The 14,265-nt window shown below is 29.8% G+C and overlaps 1 protein-coding gene across 1 annotated transcript; it reads left to right on the top strand.

The window, feature by feature from the left end:
• Positions 1-9,110: 9,110 nt before the first annotated feature.
• Positions 9,111-12,415, top strand: LOC133303120 (transcription factor LAF1-like). The gene is made up of 4 exons (XM_061502993.1): positions 9,111-9,246; positions 9,737-9,866; positions 11,791-11,989; positions 12,047-12,415. Exons 1-4 carry the CDS (start codon positions 9,111-9,113, stop codon positions 12,413-12,415), a joined length of 834 nt encoding a protein of 277 aa, XP_061358977.1.
• The last annotated feature ends 1,850 nt before the right edge of the window (positions 12,416-14,265 follow it).

Raw genomic sequence — 14,265 nt, 5'->3', positions numbered from 1 at the left:
AATGTCGTTTATGATGATATTAAATTTTTAATCTATTTTCTATTATGTACATTTCAATATATCTTTTTTCATAATCGAACCAGAGATCTTTCAATTCTAACAGTTCGCTTATTGGATATTATCTGTAACTGTGTCACTCCTCAGGGTTAAAAATACTTTTTTAAGGATTGATCTTTTAACCTTGGGGTTCGAACAATCCGTGATAGATTAAACGAGAGGTAGTGTAACATACGTTTGCTTTGTCGTTCTTATTATTCCTCATATACAAAGAAAACTTGAAGAGTTCTTTAAATTTGACTATATGTCTCAAAATAACAAAATTTTCTAACCCTATCATTATAAACAATCACTTTTAACTACTACAACCGGTATCCATTGAGTAAGATGAAATATTCTTCCATTAAACAAAATCAATAATGCAATAAGACCATTGCATTGATGCAATTCTGTCTTATCCATTAATCCAATCTTTATTGAATCTTTAAAAGTATCCACGTGAAAATGCCCCCGTTTCTTTATTGGTACGTTTAATTTGCCTCAAATTTTGTCGGACAATTTAGTGTGAACATTGAAAGGACGCATCTAATAAACTAATAAACCACATGTCTTATAAGTTTGATCATTGGTGACACCTTTTTATCCCATTGTTTAATGAATTATATATGAGAATAATATTTCTCATGTTGTAAGAGATAATTCTATCTTCTACACACATATAAAAGTGTATGAGATTCATGTTTTTTTTTTATCTTCTCTTTACATGGATCCCCATAGGCCCTATATACTTTTATTATATATGTATAGAAAATAATTTTATCTCTCAATATAAGAAATATTAATTTCATTATATATAAATATATAATATTTTAACTAAAATTTTAATGCAAGTAAGTGTTGTATGAGAGTAAACCCAAGACTAAAAATTTCCTTATTTTATGTAATGAAAATCGCATTGTTCAATTCTCAATAATTATGACGATTACTTGTTGATCAGATCAACTAATAATGTAATGATTCAATCATCTCAATTTTGTAATAATATAATATAAACAACCTTGGCACGCTTTTTGGAACTTACTGAGTAACCCTATCTATTTGTCTTGTCTGTCTCAGATTCCTGTGTTCCTCGATCAACCTGTTGGAGATTTGTTTCTGATTGAATGGCACAAATGTCCCTATTGCTTTGGCATATATTTAAGGGACACTACTAACATCTAGGAAAATTTCAGTAATGATAGACTCAGAATATTAGTTTTTAAACGTAGAACAAAAAAAACTTCTTAATTTTATTTATACTATTCACTTTTTTAATGACATATGTCACACGAGTATAATTTATTTACGATCTTCCTTCTTAGCTTGTATAATCTTCTTCATTCAGTTAGGCCTAAATGTACTTACTAATTGATTTCCTATGTCTTTTCTTATGATTTTGTGGACTTAAACATTTAAAAATATTTAATTGTACCAACTTGTAGACATACCTGAGATTCCAACTTTAAAAAATAAGAATAAAATATTATCTTCCTTCTTACTTGTATAATTTTTTTAATCCAGTTAGGCATAAATGTGCTAATTTATTACCTGAAGTCTTTTGTTATGATTGGGTGGACATAAACATATGAAAAAAACATCTACATCTATGAATTCAAAGTCCAACATATATACACCAAACTAAGGAACTTTATTTCTCTAAAACGAAGGCAAAGATATGGAGTGTTGGTTCACAAAGATGCTCTAATATGAGAGTTTTAAGAAAGATTATTCCGAATTCTTACGGAACTTTGAAGATTCGTTTTTGAAAGCAATTTGTTATATAATATGAATCATTTCATTTGACAATTCAACCACGCTGTCTGCACCCACCGTCTCCATTTTCCCCAAACCTCCAGCATTCAATTCACATACAGAACAACCTCAACACAGAACAACCTCAACACGAAAGCCAAACTTCCACACCCCACAAAATCAGAGACTCTGTTCACTGAACCAAAACTACTGTTGTAGATAAAAGTTTACATTCATTTAATACACTTCTAGTTTAGGGTTTAAATAAAGGGGATGGTTTTTCTTATGTTACATGAGATAAAACAATCATCTTACACAGATAAATTTTATGTGAGATTTATTTTAAATTTTTTTTCTTTTTTCTATTCTCTCTTCTTCTTTCTTTTTTTTTGTGAGTGTGCTCTTATCTTATGCAAAATAAAAAGAATAAATCGCTTAAATGAATGCATTATTGTGCTCTATACCTAATAGCTAACTTCATGAGTTATCAAAGTCTCGTTTTATCCTCCATGACTTTTCTGGCACTTTTTCCAACAAATGGGCTTTGAAAATTTAAGTGAGAATTGAAGCCGTGACCTAATAGTTACAGTAGCTAGTAAGAAAATAGTAAAATTTCAAATAAAATTAAGTATTTTATGGAAATTAATGACTAAGCAATCTATATTTACATATTAAATTAGAATATCTTTTTTTAGAAAAGTGGTTTGTTCTCCTAGACTACTCTTTTTCAAAATTTGACATATATCATTCTTAAGTCTTCTTCTGTAAAATTTTAAATTAATTACGCATAACTTTTTTATAATTTTAAATATTTTATTTAATAAATATATATTTAAAAGTATTTCTCAATTAATTATTAGTTCTGTATATGACTTATAATCTTATAGTATTTTTTAATTATATTTTTTAAATTTTACTTAAAATGAAATATACTCGCATCTAGTATTATAATATATAATGGTAGAAGGATAAAACTATAGAAGTTGATGGTATGTGATGTCTTTCTTTTACAGTTGAACATTTCGAGAGAGAAATTTATGCCAAAGTCACATAAATATAAGAATTCTATTTTCTCCTCTTTTCAAAAAGAAATCCACTCATTCTTGTGCGAATACGATAACAAAATTTTTTATAACATAAATATTTTTCCTTCCTTTTCAACATGGAGCGTCATCATATAACCACGATGTGTTTATTTTTTTTAAAAAATAAATATTCTTTTTAGTCTCTAACAATATCCACGAAGCCCTTATTGATCCCTAGCAATAAAAAAGGGACATAGTGGTCCCTTAAATTCCAAAAAATAGGTCACATTAGTCTTTGTGTTAAATCTCATCCAACGGCCCAACTAACGATGCACACTTGACACGTTAGTTTGCTGACGCGGATTTGAGTGGTCCACCGTGGATGTTGAGACGACGACGTTTTGATAATCACTTGCATCTCCATGGTCGTGTGGACACCTGACCTAGCATCAGTTGCATCTCCAACGCCCTTATTGGTCTCTGACAAAAACTACAGGGCCTTTTTTGGTCCCTAAATAAAGAAAAAACAGGGACATGAAATCAGAGAATTTCTATGCAATCAAATCTGTTAAACCTGAAGACATGGATGTACAACAATCTGAAGTTCAGATTTTGAAATCATGAAATCATTGTATGACACTTATTGTTTCAAACGAAAGTGCAATAATTCAAACAACATATAAGCTAAAACTTTGTTGTATACCAAACATAGAAGTATGTCCCTAGCTTAAATGATAAGAGCTTAAACAATGCATACAACATTGTTGCTCTACTTTAGACTTCAGAGAAATAGAACTAACTAAAATGCATATTTTCTCTATTCACTTTTACTGCCATATTTTTACCAACAAACACATTACTTGTCAATGATGAGAGTCTACAGCAGTGCAGATACTAAATAACAAAGCTAGTTATAATTTTGCAAAACTATCCCTTTCTTTCTTCAACAAAAAAATTTAAAAGTTATTCTATGAGTAGGATAGATAAAGGAGGATATAAAAATGAAACTTACAGAAAGCCAAGAACAAAAAAATAATACTATGAAATCCTCAATCTCTCAGTCAATTCATAGTAAAAAGAACCTTTGAAGAGTTAAGCCAAGTGAACACTTTCATTTTCACCCCAAATTAAATGTAAATTTGAAAAAAAAAATTGGTAAGATGTAAATTTGAAATTTAATTTTTAAAAATACTAGCATCCTCTTAAACTTACATACACCCTGATCCAGAAAGCATAGAGCATAGTAACAAGGTTTTGCATTTATTATTACCACTAACCTCTAATATTAATCAATCATAAAAAGATCCTCAAGACTAGAAGGACAAAGCAAAACCCCTCCTCCCCAGTCCTCACGAATATCAAGCAGTTCATACCATTGCATTTATCCAACGGGTGAACCTTTTACCAAAATTGTCTTTACTTCAATAGTTTCATAATTGGCATACAATAAATAAACAAGAGGAAAGACCCAAGAAAAAGTGAAAGAGGTTTATAAATTAAATTAACCAAAGCAAAATTGAGAACTAGATTACCAATGTCTATTATCTTCAAAACGCGTTCTTGGGACAACACAAAGAGCTGCCACCCCAAAATCAAACTTCAACTTTAAGTACCCAAAGCAAGTAAAAAATAAAAAAATATATTCTAAATTTCACAAAGGACCAAGTCAAAATTTACCCCAAAAACTAAAATTATAAAAATACTTATGTAGCAAGAAATTCAAAACAGAACCAAAAAATCGGCACTCCAAACTCCAGAAAAAAAAAAAGAGAGTGCTTTAAGTTGAAGTGTCACCCAAAACTTCAAAACAAAGCCACATCACAGTATAACAGTTAAACGATGATGAATCACTCAAAAGAGTGAAACAATTAAAACGAAAACAACCAAGTCGTGGATGTTCCAACAATGATGTTTCATAGGGTTGATGAATGTTTAACTTTACCTTTTCTGATTGCTTTTAACATATGTAGTTGTGGTTGGTGGAAGTGTCATACAATAATTTCATGATTTAGAAAGCTGAACTTCATATTGTTGTACATCCATGTCTTCTGGTTTAACAAATTTGATTGCATAGAAATCTTCTGATTTCATGTCCCTGTTTTTCTTTAGTTAGGGACCAAAAAATGTCCCGTGATTTTTGTCAGGGACCAATAAGGGCGTTGGAGATGCAACTGATGCTAGGTCAGGTGTCCACACAACCATGGAGATGCAACTGATTATCAAAACGTTGTCGTCTCAACATCCTCGGTGGACCACTCAAATCCGCGTCAGCAAACTAACGTGCCAAGTGTGAACCGTTAGTTGGGTCGTTGGATGAGATTTAACAGAAGGACTAACGTGACCGTTTTTTGTAATTTAAGGGACCACTATGTCTCTTTTTAATTGCTAAGAACCAATAAGGACTTTGTGGATATTGTCAGGGACAAAAAAAAGGTATTTACACTTTTTTTATCTAATTTTTATTGAAAAAAACGTGCCGCCACAGAAAACTTCACATACAACTTTGAAACTTGTACGGAAAACATCAAATACTCAATTATCAAAAAAATAATAAAATAAAAAATCAAATCCCACATTTAGCAGAGTCACAATTATTAAACAAAGGGTTATATTTATCTACTTTTACATAAGATAACTACATTTCCTACACACACAAAAACTAGGTGGGTCCCATTTCTTTTTTTTTTCTCTCCTCTTACCTATGGGTCCCACTTGCAATCTTGTTTCTACAACATAAGATAAGCATTTTCCTACAACATAAAAAAATTATTTCCCTTAAACAAATTATCAATTTACTGATTTCCTTTATTCTTTATGTTATTGTTACGCATCTGTCTTTAGCCCCACTCATTTCATTGCTTCGTTAATTAATATAAGATAAAGTAATAATGCAAGACTTACTTAGCATTAAACGCAAAACGCCCCATCCCTTGAAAAGTTAAAATGATAATTCCAACATCAAGCACAGCAGTCACACGTCATATCGTGACTTATCGCACTCATCATGGTTTGCATCACCAATTATATAAGCCATTTCACATGTATATGAAAGGGGTTTAACTCTGTAAGAAGAAACACGCAACCTAATCGAACCGTAATTAAAGTGTCACATTTTTTAAATATTTTATTCAAATATTACGTAAATAGTATTTTTTAGGGAAAATTTTATCAATGTTTACATGGTTTGCTTCAGAATTACCTATAACTCTGTAGTTTGCTTCAGAATCATCTATGCTCATGTGATTTTTTATTTATCACATATGTCTTTATAATTTGTAAAATGTAAAAAAATCACAGAAACATATATGATAAAAGACTATCCTTTTGTAAACCACATGTGCATATATTAATGTGATAAAAAAACAATCACAATGACATAAATAATTCTGAAATAAATTACATAAATATTGATGAGCTTTTTCTTATTTTTTATTATGTTGTCAGGTGTCAAAGTTTGGTTTGATTAGCCTATGATTTCATAATGCATAGTATATTTTTGCATGAAGAGTTTATTAGATTGAATTTATTACCCAAATTTTTAAGAAAATTTTTACAATCTTTAAAAATTAGTTGATATCTTGGCACCAACTGACATACAAATAGCTCTGTCACTGTGCCACGTCAACCGATAACCTTCTAAAGAGAGGAAAAAAATAACTTTTAAAATTACAATATATCTTATAGATAAGAGTGTTAATTGATTGCTGTAAAAATCTCTTCTCCCACAAAAAGATAAGTACATTTCTCGTATTACAAAACATTATCATCTCAAATTTGTTACATGCTTAGCCTAAAAATAGTTAAAGAATTTTTTTTTTGGACACAAGGTTGTGTCGTTTAAGAGTTATAACCATATATTACCTATAGTATATAGTTATAATATTAAAGTTATTTTTTTCTCTTTCTTTAAAAGTTGTCTGCTGATGTGAAAAGTAAAAAGTACAACTTGAATATTATAATTAGAAAAAGGTTATACTTACTACCTTTTTTTTTTACTACTTGTTACTACCAAATCTTAACCGTTGATTTCTGTCAATCTAGCGGTTATGATTTATTGGGTCACATTTATTAATTAATTATTAATTCTAATAAATTATAACCGTTAGATTGACGGAAATCAACGGTTAAGATTTGGTAGTAATAAGTAGTAAGGAAAAAAGGTAGTAATTGTAATCTCTTCCTTATAATTATATAATACCCGTGATATATAGTTATAGGAAAAATATACTCTTATGTTGTAGAAGAGAATTTTTCTCTCCTGTACATACATCGATTTTCGTATTCTTTTTTTATTCTTTTTTTTTCTATAGTGGGTGGGTCCCACACATGATTATCTCTATTACATAAGAGAGTTCTCTCATATTGCATGATATTAATAAAGCTCATAGTTATAATTATTAAAAAGACACAACATTATAAAAGGAGACACACTAAATTCATAGTTAAATACAAGAAAAGAGACAAATCTGTAAAACTGTTCGTTCTATTATTATTCACGTTCCAATTAAAATATGAGATAACTGTTTGTCCTTTTAAATGACACAATTTATGTCATTTTACTCTCACAAAGAGGTGGGACCCACACCTTTATATTTGTTTGTCCACTCTCTCCTCCTTTATCCATCTTTTTTTCTTACTTAGAAAGACACAATTTTACATCTTTTAAAATGATACACACTTTTCCCTTAAAATATTCGCTTCATGATTCAAATTCAAAATAATTCAACAAATAAGGCTAGGAATCGTGTTTTTTTGTTGATGCATTCGCCTTGTATGTTAACAATTACTTTTTTACTCTTGTCCACTAGTAGAATTGGATTAAACATCCTTAGTTAGATTCAGTTTAGGGAAGACATGACAAGTGAAAAAAGAAAGACCAAATTACGTAAGGAATATGATTAACAAAAAGACAAGATATAAACATCTAGCTATGGAAGATGGCAAAAAGAAAAGGACAAAAAAAAAAAAATATAGTATAGAGAAGTCATCATATTCCCCTATTCTTTAGAAAAACATCAAAATTCTATTACAAAGTTAATGCAGTTAAGAAAACCAGTGTTTCTCCTTTGTCATATGTAAGTGATGACATAAGTGCCAGCTCCAACCAATCAGGTATATATAATTCAAGAATTTGGAACTGCTATAGGAGCAAAATTGACCTTACTAGAGTCATTATTAAAACTTCATAATTCCTTGTTAAAATAAATGCTTCTTTGAGGATTGGATCAATAATGGAGTGCATCAGGATGAATTCAACACTCTTTGGTCAACTGGTTATAATAGCATTCACCATAAATGAATAGCTTAAAGGTTGTTAAATTAAGCAGGATCTTGTTCAACAATCTGAAGGTTTATCCCCACTCTTTGGTGTTTGTTCCTTCCAATTTTAAAAGGAAGACACACGTTAGAGATTTGTTACTAATGTTAATTAGTTCTTGCAAAAAAAGCTCTTCTGCACGGTGAAGCTGGAGACCCTTGTAATATCCTGAACTTTGTTAATTGCTATTGGTGGATATAGATAATATGTCGGCAAATGTTGACTTGATTAAGCCTCTAATTTCTCATACTCAGAGAAAAGTCTGATTGGCTAGAGGGGAAAAAATTTGCATCAGCTATATAAGTTTAAGTTGTAGGTGAAGTTTGAAGATTCTTCTTATATCTTTAAGAAAGACCGTCACATAAAATAAGACTCTGATATTAGGTAAGAAAAAAAAAACCTTACATATTAAAATACTAGGTGAAGGTTTAAATATAGTTATACAATAACTTGCAATAATAAAGTCTGGCCTTTATTAAATGGTCATGAATATGATCTTTCTAAAAGTATTTGCAAATAAAAATGTTTAAAAAGAGCAATTTTTTGTAGGAAAAATCAAACTAGCTAGAGGGTACCGAAAAATAAATCATGTAGCTTGTGGGGTTTTTGAACTATGGTATACTTATTTTGACAAATGAATATTGTTGCAGAGAAAAAAGACAAACAGTGATGGCTTTGGTGTAAAATTATTCCAACATTTTCCAAGTTGGGTACCCTTTCAGAAAGGGAGACTCATGCTTGGTTCATATATTTATTCATTTTTTTATTTCCACTCTTTCTGTGATAAGTTATGGACATATATTGCACAATGACAACTATCTATTGCAATATATATTAGTCTGCTTGTGCACTGTTTCTATGCCAAATATTGTGCCTTCCTTTTGTCTTTGTCTGTTAAGTCTCTCTGCAGTTCATACATACTCTAGGGAATCCAAGCTTACCAATATCTGAATTTTTGTCAAAAAAAGAAAAGAAGCAAAATGGGGTGCCAGCCATTAGAAAAAGCAAAACCAAAATACAGAAAGGGTTTATGGTCACCTGAAGAAGATAATAAGCTCAGAAACCATATCATTCAGCATGGTCATGGTTGCTGGAGCTCTGTCCCCATTAAGGCAGGTAGGTTTTTTCTTTTCTTTTCTTTCTTATTCCTGATATATACCTAGCAAAGGAGCATTCTTCTTGGTTATTATGCTAATCCTATATCATTATTCAATAGAGACTTCCTTGGTTTTGTTAAGGAGAAGTTTCTCTTCTCTTTTCATCTGATAAAATGTGCTTTGAACTTATTTGACCTCAGATTAAGTTATCAAACTGAAATGTGGCCTTGCTTCCCTGACTTTGGCACCAATCAATTTGAGGTATCTAGTAAAAATAAACTAACAATTAAGATATTCTTAAGCTGAATCAATTCCAAGAATTTCCTCCAATCAACTCCAAATTAGAAAGAGATAAATGTGGTTAAAAGTTCAGAATCTTCATTGTAAAGGACAGCAACCTAAGCATTTTTTAAGCCTCTGATTAGCAAACTTTTATACTTATACCTGACTAGATATGCGCTTTTGAGTCAATATTAAATTCTTCTGTTAAAATTGAACACATTTTCCAGGCTTGCAAAGGAATGGAAAGAGCTGCAGACTAAGGTGGATCAATTACCTGAGGCCAGGATTAAAGAGAGGGGTGTTCAGCAAACAGGAGGAGGATACCATCATGACTCTTCATCACATGTTGGGCAACAAGTAAGCAACAAGGACAATATTACTTTTACTTTATTTTTTATGATTTCAATTTTACCAGCAAGTTTGAAATGAAAGAAGTAAATTTTGTAATTTTTAGACTTTTTAAGTCAAGGAGTTGTTAGTTTCCTATTAATTAGTGCAAATGGTACAAGAAAAGAAAACCATCTTTTTTTCAATTTAATTTTTTTGAGGTCTTAGGTTAAATAATGTAATTGGACTTGCCAGCTATTTCCCATTTGATTTTATTTTATAGAAGCAATTGGGTCCTATTTAAATACTACTAAAATGAAAAACTAGTAGGACAGGCATGGATAGCATGCTCCATTTTTAAAAGGAGGGAGAGATGTGCATGTACATATAAAATACATCTGGTATACTATTCCTTGTTTTTTAATTTAAATTAAATCTAGCTCAATATTATTTGTTTTGGACTTTTCCATCACATATAATTAACAATCAGCTTATTACATATTTTACACTCAAATATACTTCTGTATTTTTTCTTCATAATTGCTTTGATTTGACATGCCTAATTTTTCTTACAAGGCTCAATTATTAGTTTATTTTTAAAGTGTACAAGCAAGGGATATACTTATTCTTTATTTAATTTAAAATACATCATAATCTTAACATACTAAAATTTAAAGATTATACGTATAAACTCATCTTAAAGAATTATTTTCTTAAACTTGATAACATTAACTCACTAACTCACAGCTCCGTTCCTCAAACATAGAATAGAAATTCAACATTACTATTTTTCAATTAATGTTATTTTTGGGGAGACATTTTCTTTATGTTATATATTTCACATCCAGATGAAAGTAGATCAACAATTAAGATTTATTATAATAAATTTTATTATAAAATTTATTATTTTTACACCAGTATAAGTTAAGTATATATATAAAGGAGGATTCTTTGACTCTAGTGTAAAATTAAAAAGTTTTATGTCTTATCTCATCCATTTATTTTTATTTATCTTATGGTTATAATTTATTTGAAATTAGTAATTATGTAATGGATAACTTAATAAAGTACAACTCTCAAATGTATAAAAATTAACGGTTGAGATGAGATGTAAGATATCTTAATCATACACTTGGGTCAAAAGATCCTTGGTGTGTGTATATATATATAAATATATCTTGTTACATAAACATAGTAATAAAAAGAAACTAAATAATTGCATGGTTATCGAAGGGTTTATATTATTTTTTCCTTTATATATATATATATAGGGAACAGATCTGTTTACAAAAATTTTTTACAAATTTTTTCAAATTATACTATGTTCTTCCGGGAGAAGATGGTGTGGCCAATGTTCTCCTGAGAGAATATAGTGTAGTTTGTAAAAGTTTGTAAACAAATAAGTTTGTAAATATAACCTGCCCCATATATATATATATATATATATATATATATATATATAGAGGAGAAAACACTTTGGTTGGTTGATGGAGTAGTGTTTTCTCCTGTTCTGTTCATCGAATTTTGTGCCTCAATTTTTTTTTTATTTTACTAGGTGGTGGATACATGTTTTATGAGTTAATGGGAGATAAAAAATATATATCCTTTAACAGGAAAAATGTTTATATATATATAATAACTTATATATCTAATAAATTTGAAATCATTACAAATAAATAAAATTAGAGAAAAACTTTTCTCATTTTGTAGGAAAAAATAAGTTATCTCCTACTCAAACAAAGATGTAGAGCCACCATTCCTTTTAAAAAATAAAAAATAAAAAAATATTTGACACAAAATTCAATGTGAGTGTAGGAAGTATTGCTTCTCTCCTATAAAAGGAGAAAATCAGTGCTCATAAAATTAATGGTTAAAATTGAAAATATAATTTACAGTGAACATGTAATATATATTTTTGAAAACTGATGAGAGCTACTTATATTATACTAACCAGGTGGTCTCAGATAGCACAACATTTGCCAGGAAGGACTGACAATGAGATAAAAAACTACTGGCATTCATATTTGAAAAAGAAAGTGAACAAAGATAAGGAAATGGAATCTCCTAAACAAATTCAGTATGCTAGCTCAAGCTCAGATACAATGGACTATTCACTCTCTCCCCAGAAACTTGCAACTCAAGATCCAAGTTATGTATTGTTAGAAAACATGGACAAATCAGCAGCACACTCTGATCACTCTTTATCACAGAATTATAACTCTTCCAATAAGGAGGCCTGTCAGAGCTCATTACCAAAACTGTTTTTTGCTGAGTGGCTTTCATTGGATCAAGTAAATGGTGTTAGCTCTGTGAGCTCAGATGACTCTTTGGTCTTGGTGAATGAATTTGATCAAAAATTTGATCAAAATTCAACTTTCCAAGAAGCTGAAATGCATATATCAGAAGGACTCTTTGGTGAAGAGTATCATAATAGTTTAATTCACAGTTCAGCCGCTGAGGTTTACAATTCACAGCTTAAGTTATCAAACCAAGTGGATGGAAATGACTTCATCCATTGTATACAAGGGGCTGATTTAAATAGCAATTTCAGCCTGAACAATGATGCAATGTATGTATGAGGAAGAAGTTTCCAAGGCAGGCTCAAAAAGGGAGAATAATTTGTAATTATACACACTGTAAACATTCAAAATTTAGCACTATAAAATTAAGAATATAGTTTCTAATTTTATCTCGTACACACACATAAAAATGAGTGAAATCCACAAAGAAAAAAAAAAAAGGAAAAATAAGTGGATCAAACCCTCTTTTTTGTACGTGCATGATATAAATATTAAAAACTATATTCCCTGTAAAATTATACTTCAAATTGTTTGAATAATGCCCTTACCCATGTCAAATGAATTCAGTAGGATACTATACAAGTGTATTTAGTTTTTATTTTTCAAGAGTTGTTTTTGCATACTCATATGTAAATTTGCTTCAAATTAAGGAGTCAACATCTTGTGGTCTTTTTTTTTTTCTTTTTTTTCCCTGTAAATGTTAAACATTTATAGCATTGATTTATATGATACCAGATAATATGTTACAAAGTATAGTAGACTGAAAATTCTAATTTATAGCCTACTAAAAAAAATTCTAATTTATAATACTCAAGCATCAATAATGTAGGCACATTGCAAGCACATAATCATATCCCAATAAAGGCACGTTTCTAAAATAGTAAACCAAACACAAATCATACATAAATAATGCATTTAAAATAAAAAGACATCCCTTTCAAATATGGAACATTAACTTCATGCCAAATTAGAGTTTTTATTCTTTGAATTTTCTTTCATATTTTATTTTGCCCGGGTGAGCTGCCCGTGGGGAAGGAGTCAGGGTCATGAAAGTAGGCCATAACATATCTTTATATCTTTCCTACATCAAAATTGTGTCATATATTAAAATTAAGTAGGCCATTCCATATCTTTAAAGTCCTTCCCATATCAAAGTTTTATCATATATTATATAAATTAAACCCTCAATTTTAATCTTGATCTGAAAAATTGGAATAAGCTAGCCCATAGAAGAGCCACCGAAGCAACCGTAGTGATCAATTGGTCATAATTGGTGTCTGCTTCATTTTCAGTCCAATCACCTCTGACTTCGGGGGGACCTATGTGTAGGAGTAAGTGGCAGTAGCACTCCAAAAAAATTTGACATCACATCTCAATTATTAATTTCTGTTAAATTAATAATAATAATTTATTAAGAATTAAGATTTAATTAACGAATATAATTCAATAAATTATAATCAACATATTGATCAAAATATCGGTTAAGATGGTTTGTCAAAAATTTATTGGAAACCAAGTCTCATATATTCCTTAGATAGACATCTACATACAGAATAAATTTGTCAACACTTTTAAACAAATGTTCGAGGATGTAGATTATATGTACAAACAAATGTTTTGTACCGTATTCTATGTTACGGGGAATCCCATTTTGAGAATGTAGATTGAGTTCAGTTAGTTAGGGGGAATATTATATTTATAAATTCTTTATTTATAAATTTTTATAAACTACATTAAGTATGATAGGTCATACACTCATACTTCAATCAAGAGTGTATCACCGGTCATACTTAATGTAATTTATAAAAAAAAAATTATAAACAGATCATTCATCTTCAGTTATTACAATGTATTATTACTACATGGTCAAAAAAAAAAAAAAAAAAAATCTTGTTTTTCCCTTTGGTTATGCTTCTTGTTGCAAATTAGCAGAAGTAAAAACAGAACAGTTGGGAAGGGGGGAAAAAAGGTTTAGTGGGGTTTCTAATGTTGAACAAGTTTTCAGTAATAACAACTGAATCTCTTTTCTGATCGGAATTAAGTTTGGATAAGTTGAACTGAGTTCCTAATGCTTTTCCTCTTCAGTAGTCAAACTAGTGACATGTTCACGTCAGAAGTATAAAATTGCG

The sequence above is a fragment of the Gastrolobium bilobum genome, unplaced genomic scaffold (assembly GCF_033153095.1).
Source record: "Gastrolobium bilobum isolate Gb01-03AN ecotype WA unplaced genomic scaffold, APGP_CSIRO_Gbil_v1 utg25931, whole genome shotgun sequence".
NCBI classification, from domain to species: domain Eukaryota; kingdom Viridiplantae; phylum Streptophyta; class Magnoliopsida; order Fabales; family Fabaceae; genus Gastrolobium; species Gastrolobium bilobum.
Note: the sequence above shows the minus strand (reverse complement) of the source record. Positions and strands in the feature narration are given on the sequence as shown.

Excerpts from the sequence above, each read along its gene's own strand:
- LOC133303120 (XM_061502993.1), top strand. The coding sequence starts at position 9,111 with ATGGGGTGCCAGCCATTAGAAAAAGCAAAACCAAAATACAGAAAGGGT. Across the intron at positions 9,247-9,736 it reads CTCTGTCCCCATTAAGGCAG|GCTTGCAAAGGAATGGAAAG; the intron begins GTAGGTTTTTTC and ends CACATTTTCCAG. Across the intron at positions 9,867-11,790 it reads CATCACATGTTGGGCAACAA|GTGGTCTCAGATAGCACAAC; the intron begins GTAAGCAACAAG and ends TATACTAACCAG.